General features: G+C 46.6%; 1 protein-coding gene across 1 annotated transcript; it reads left to right on the top strand.

Annotated features, from left to right (window-relative positions):
* The first annotated feature begins 225 nt into the window (after positions 1 to 225).
* On the top strand, positions 226 to 5,549 carry LOC128885981 (zinc finger protein 329-like). The gene is made up of 2 exons (XM_054140445.1): positions 226 to 951; positions 1,211 to 5,549. The coding sequence occupies exon 2, from the start codon at positions 3,340 to 3,342 to the stop codon at positions 5,503 to 5,505; it is 2,166 nt and encodes a 721-aa protein (XP_053996420.1). The 5' UTR covers positions 226 to 951; positions 1,211 to 3,339; the 3' UTR covers positions 5,506 to 5,549.
* Positions 5,550 to 6,872: the final 1,323 nt, after the last annotated feature.

Here is a 6,872-nt window from a genome sequence, read left to right as displayed (position 1 = left end):
TAAATGATGTTTTGTTGGCGTTTCGCGCGCCATCTCTCAGGAAAAGATGGTACGATGTTTTATGACGATTACTTCGCCCCTCTACACGGTCCGTGAATATCATCGGCAGAGTCGAACGTGGTTCGAAGATGGCGATACGAGGGTAGGGTTGAGCGGACGCTTCGCAAGGAAGCCTTTTCCTCGTCGTGATAGCTGGAATTTCGAGCCATCCCGTGTTTGGTGAGTAAAAATTCTATTGTCGCGACAGATTGCACGATAACGTGGATTGGTTTTACGGACCTGTCACCCCGAAGGACGTCGAAATGGCGGGAAATTTGCACCGGTCGAACCGACAGAATCTGGCGATACGTACGGACCCGTCTCTTTCGAGACTGGGAAGTTCAATGCGCACAAACGTGTATCACGTCGCGACAAAACGAGACCGCAAGGTCTATAGTAAGCTTGTGCGCGCGTGTATCACGGCCAACAATCTTCATGGACGCACACACGTAAACGCGCCTGTATTCGCGAGAGCTTAATCTGTGCATGAGTGAGGCGCTCACAGTTAACAGTGCGCGAGCTTAAATCTCCGCTTAGAGTTCGTTTTCAGAGGAATAGACAACTATCCTAGACATTTTTAAAATGTATTTTATCGAAAGGCTCGTACGGATAAGTGCCCCACGTTATAGACTCGTGTCTTTTTTGCCAATCTTTTTCGAGGCTGTGTCGCGTAAACAATGTTTCTACGGCTCACAATTCGACCATCCGAGATCCAGATCATTTTAAGATGCGAGAAACATTTGTGCTAGAGACGTGGGAAAAAAGAATCGAGTGTAATGGGAACGCGAATGGCGATGATACCAGAAATTGATCAACGCGGTTAAAGATCGAATCACGTAACGCGTACGAGCTTTCAATCGCGCGCGATGCAAATGCTCGGAAACGATCGATGTTTGGGTCGACTGATGAAGAGTGAGTAAACTTGGGATATTTTACAATTTTTATTTTGAAATGGACTGGGTTGTGTTGTTGAGAAAAATATTATCGCGAATCGATGCAGTTCTCACAGGGTTGACAGCGTCCATGAGCTAACCGCGTCTGTTAATTAATCGACAAAATGGATAAGCGTTGCGCGCGTACTTTTCAATTTCGAAATCGGTTGACGAGTGTCGGTAGACAGGTAGATTAAAGACAGCAAAGAAATGCCTTCGGTATTTCTCGTTTCTTTCAGATGGTGGCGGGTTCTTCGCTTTTCACTAATCAAGAGAGCGATTCACAGATGGGAAAGGCTAAGGCTACTAACACAGCTTACTAATCCAGGCGAGAGTAAAATTGTATCGATATATCACACGCATCGCATATGTGCGTATTATGTTATTTTCGTGAAAGAAACTAGGTCGCGAAATTGCAAATAACCAAGAGGCGTTCTCGTTTTCGAGCTCGAAGGCAGTCTAGTCAGGAAAGAAAGGGACTCCTTAAAGAGGAAATTATGACGCGACCAAGATAAGGGGAGATTATACGATGAACTCGAAACGTCAAAGTGTAAATATAGGAGTGCGATAAGTAAGTGGATCGTATCATGAATCTCGTTGAGATTCTGTCGTCGAAGCGCCACGTAAACCTTGAACAAGTTTCGAACGAATCGGCCTGGGTTAGGTGCGTGTCTATGATATAACAATGTCTGTAACAATGCTTGTACTGCGTCGCAATTACCAAAGGCAAATCAAGTAACCAAAGAACCGTTTAATGAAGCTTTAAGTCGAGTCGATCTTGGCCGGTATTATCGTTGCGTTACGAGGCTGGGTCAACGGTCTAATTCAACTTGGGGATGCTCGATTCTCGTCAAATAATTGATCTCACGTATTTGAAATTTGTAAGTTAGGTATCGTTGTTTAAAACATCCAGAAATGACACGGTACTTTGTCGAACAAAAAGAAGAAAGAAAATAAAAGAAAAAAGAATGAAACATCTCATGTTCAACTATCCTTGGGTAGAATTTTATTTCCGATAACGATGATTGAAACACCTGGTCTTTTAACCTGAAATTGATCGATCGCTGTCCCGGTATTTGAAGAAATTCAAAACAATAATAGAAGAGGAATAATGAGGATTGGTGAGGCGCGTGCAGAATCGGAGGCGGTGGTAGTAGCGAATGATAGAGTCGCAGGGGAGAAAGGTGAGAGGTCGCAGACGAAACGCAGGCAGGAGGGTCGGTAGAACGAAAGGGGTATAGAAAGAGTCTGCCGTCGCCGGCAGGGCAGCAGGGCAGCAGGGTGTGCAGGGGTGTAGGGGGTGAAATCAGACCGATATCGACCGCGAATTGCGCTTGCGTGGAAAAAGGCGCGCAATCGCCGTCGAGGAAACGACGTTTCGTATCGTCGCGAGGAAGAGGAAGCTCTCGCAGTCGGTCGATCGTCGCGGCGACGAGCACGGAGAAACGCCGTTCTGTCGTCCCTTTTTATCGACAGACTCGTTATCCCACGACCAATCCTCTTCTTGCACCTTCAACGTTCGATCGTTTCGCCCGAAAAAGAAAATTGCTCTTGCCGCATCACGAGCGCCACGGTTCAGCTCGATTCGTCGCCCGTCGCGCGTGGAAACCCAGCGCGTATTCATCGAACACGACACTTTCGCTCCAACTTCCGGTATCCTTCTAGCCCTTCTCGGTGATTCCAATGCGCGCACGAACCGTCCTCGTATTTCCGGGAAGGCAGCAGCACGCAAGACGGGAGAATCATTGCTGGTAAGCGTACCGTGCGTCGAAATCGTAGGCGAGAAGCGTTTGGAGAACCAAACTACCTGCCAAAGGGAGAAACGATTGATTCGTCGTGCCTTCGGCGTCTTTCGACTCCTTCTCTCCAATCGTTCACCGACTCTATCCCAGTTTCATCCTCCACGGGAAGGTAATTCGACCAACGGCTCCAGAAGCTGACAGGAATGATCGCGAATTTCTCGGGTGGAGTTCAACGCGATTACAGGGCAAATCTGCTCGAGAAATCGTGCATAAGAATCGTGGCGAGAGAGAAAAAGGAAATGCCAGCGTAGCAAGAAAAAAAGACAGCGTTGGAGAGACTATCGGATAGATAAGTGTCCGATAACCGGAGCGTAGCTTGCTTACGTGTCTCCGTCGCTGACTAACAACTCCCTTCAACGTTACCGATTCCTTTTCCTCAAACACCGTGCCGATAAAAGATAAACCTGGAACTTGATCCAAGGTGATACGATCAGCCTGGTCCGACCGAAATTCACGATCGGTTCCAGTATCGCTCTACACGTGACAAATGGCGTCGAGCATCGAAATCTCTCGAGCCTGAGAGACTCCAAGGCTGTGTCTGGACCGAGGAAGACAATAAAGGGCAAATGGCCGCGCTTAATCTGCAGCAAACCGTTTTAACTGAAACGGCTGCTTCTGAAACACGCGAGCAAGTCGAGCTGACGGAACTGTTGCCTGTGAAACACTCGCGCATTAGGGAAAACGTTGTCTTCGAAGATTCAAATGCAAACTTGAACGGAAATTTAGACAGAGACGCGAATCCCGAGGATGCAACAGACGCTTTAAAAGTGCTACGGAGATTTGCCACCGATGGTTGCATCGAGGATGACCAAGAGTTCCAGCTGCGGAATTTCACGTTTTGCGGGAAGATCGAGCGGCAACGAAAGCAAGGAAATGACAAACAGTCGCAAGGGAAACCTCACGAGGGGAAAGAGAAGATGGAGGATCGGACGTTCGAGGGCGAAGCGATTAAACGGAAACGGAAGGGTATCGGTAGAAAGACCGTCCCTCGGGCAAAGTCCCGAAAGAAGAAATTCGTTAGCAGAGAGCAAGGAGAAGGAAACGGGGGGAATGGGTTCGGAGAAAAGAAGAGGACCTTACTGGACTGCGAGGATAAAGCGTATCTGGATTTCGACAGAAGCAAGGATTTCAGCGACGAGATTTACGTATTTAGACGTGAACCTTTGTACCCCAACGCTCGAAACGATTATCCCACGAGCACCAATGTCGCGTTATTCGAACATATGCCTTCTCAAGAAGAGATCGACGACCAGGAAGATCCCACGGAAGAAAAGTCCTGTTTAAGCATCGAGGCGATCATCGAGGCCAACTACCTTCTCGAAGGCGAAAACAACAACGTGTTGCGTTCGGCCAGAGAGAAGGTTCGCGACATGTGCGTAAATTCGTTGAGCCTGGACACGAGTAGCGAATTATCCAGGAAGGAATACATCGAAACAGAAGTTGACAACATCGACGTTGACGAGGACGAGGCATTGTCCAACTGTACCGAGTACGAGGAAAAGAAATACTGTTGCGTGGTCTGCGAGGCACGATTCAAAGGTAGCGGAGGACTCCGTAATCATTATAAGATCGTGCACGGAGCAGGACCGATTTTCAAATGCGACGAATGTGGAAAAGAGTTCCCTCTGAAGGAGAGGCTGAAGCTTCACGTGAGGACTCACACCGGCTTCAAGCCGTACAAGTGCCCAGAGTGCGATAAGAGCTTCGCCAGAGGTGGCCAGCTGGTGCAACATCGACGCACTCACAGCCAGGTAAAGCCTTACCGTTGCGGTCTGTGTTCAGGCACGTTCACCTGTGCAGCAAACTTGGCGCTTCACGTGAAACGCCACAACGGTCAGAAGGATCATAAATGCGAGATCTGTGGCCGAGCATTCGTTCGACGGGATGCATTGAAGAAACACCTAGAATGCCTTCACAGAGACGTAAAATCCTTCTTGTGCGTCATCTGCAACAAAACGTTCAAAGGCCATCTGCCTCAGCACATGAGGACTCACGCTCGCGATAGACCCCATGGATGCGCCACTTGCGGCCAGAGATTTGCGCAAAAATCCCAGCTGACCGTTCACCAGAGGACACACTCTGGACAGAGACCGTTCAGGTGTCTCGTCTGCTGGCAGGCGTTCGCTCACTCGACGGCCCTCAAGCTACACACTAGGAGACACACCGGGGAAAGACCCTTCAAGTGCGCCGAGTGCAACGCTGGTTTCACTCAGCTACCTCATTGGAAGAAGCACATGAAGTGTATCCATGGCAGAAACGAGCCCTATGCTTGCAAACGATGCAAGAGTTTCTTCAGGATCAAAAACGACCTCGAATGCCACGAAAAAACTTGTCATCCGGAGTTAGGCTCGAGCAATCTGGATGGATCCAGCAACTCGGAAACTATCCTCAACGAAATCATGGACAAACCCTCCCTACCGCCTTCCAAGTACCGAGTGATGACTGTGGAAAGGATGAGACTGTTACTCGCTGTATTGTTGAAGAGGATCAGCAAGCAGGAGAGGCTAGACGAACTAGGCTTTGGGAAAAGGTTGATTGACGAGGTTCTTCACGACTCCCTGATATCCGCTGGCAAGGATCCGGTCGTCCGTGACGGGCTCACGGAACTGGAGACTCTTACCAGAAATCTCGAGATATTCCTGAAATGGACAGTGCCCAAGGAACACTGGGAGAACTTTTGTAGGCTGAATAAAACTCCCGAAGATATCTTAGAAACTCTTACTGCTACCTAAGCAAAAGATTGGGCTTTGATCGTCAAAGAATCGTTTCAACTGCTCCTCGAAAAATCAGTGGAACCGAGTATCCGCGGAAGTCGTCCGGTCGTCCCGTAACAAACTTCGAGAAACGTCGTATAATTTATTCGGAGGAATAATCGATATCGATAACATTTCATAGAATTTCGTTTAGTTTAACATCGATATTTGCTAGTCCAAAGTGCATAAACGCGATGTCTATGAAAACATTGAAACAACTTCTTTCTCTCCTCCGACTCTATCATTCTTAAGGTGCGTTAGTTAAGAGAGATCGACTGATTTATCATTTAAATCCAAGAATGCCTCGTGTGCAAATTGATGGAGAGATCGATTCGACATGTGGGGGCCATAAATGTGATGATTTATGCTGCCGATTAGGAAAATGGCCTAAATCAATCTTCTTCGTTATCTTTCACAAGTTCTCTTCTTTTTATTACTTTAGTTAATAGGGAAATACTATTCAAGACTGATGACCACCACTCGTGTCGATCAATGCAGTGCGATATAAACGATTAATTCAATTGTCCTAGACAATTATTCCTAGCTACTTTGTAATTACCGCTACATTTGTTTGGGGGTTGTTTACACGTGTGTGGCGTAGTCGCGTTAGATGGCAAGTGCAGACGCCGCCGTTAAATCTGACATTGTACACGTTTCGACGACAGGTTAGACATTTACAATGTCATAGGAAAAAGTCTCTGTTCGCTATCGGTGTTGAGACTTGTGTATATTTCTTTTTACGGTCAAGCGAACCATGATACTTTTAGATAATATTTACCGATGTAAGAACAATTCGCGATGAAATCATCATCATAAATCCTTACGTCTGTGGCTCCTGATACATCTAAGAAGAAACGTGTTGAAAACCAATTACTGTTCCGCAAAGTATGAAGCACTGATGGCAGACGCGGGGTTTACGTGCAACTTTTGAGGTATTATTTTTTACGGAATGTTCCGTTTTTTGTTATTTGTCGAGTCGCATAAGTATTATCGTGACACAGAGCCTAGCACTCGAGTCATGTCGCCGTATACACTTTTTCAAATTGAAGAAATATTTAAGATATCGATTTGAATATTTGTTCGTTTCAAGTGATTCATCTCTGAAAAGATTAGAAACGCGTTCGAATGTTTTCCCCACCCCACGAGTGCCATGTGTCATTGTCATTGTACTTGCCGCATTACAATATCAAAGAGTGTGCGTTATTTACGTTGTTACATAGGAAATATATGTTGCTCGTGATATGCGAAAGAACGTACGGTACTTATTGAAATGGGATAATTAAAAAAAAAAAAAAAAAAAAAAACACGACCTGCGACTAGATTAACGATAGAATGTATCGAGTCTC

This window comes from Hylaeus anthracinus, unplaced genomic scaffold, assembly GCF_026225885.1.
Source record: "Hylaeus anthracinus isolate JK02 unplaced genomic scaffold, UHH_iyHylAnth1.0_haploid 11982, whole genome shotgun sequence".
Taxonomy (NCBI): Eukaryota; Metazoa; Arthropoda; class Insecta; order Hymenoptera; family Colletidae; genus Hylaeus; species Hylaeus anthracinus.
The sequence above is the reverse complement of the archived record's forward strand: the minus strand, read 5'-3'. Positions and strand labels throughout refer to the sequence as shown.

What these genes read in the sequence shown, in the direction of transcription:
- LOC128885981 (XM_054140445.1), top strand. Translation starts at nt 3,340, where the DNA reads ATGGCCGCGCTTAATCTGCAGCAAACCGTTTTAACTGAAACGGCTGCT.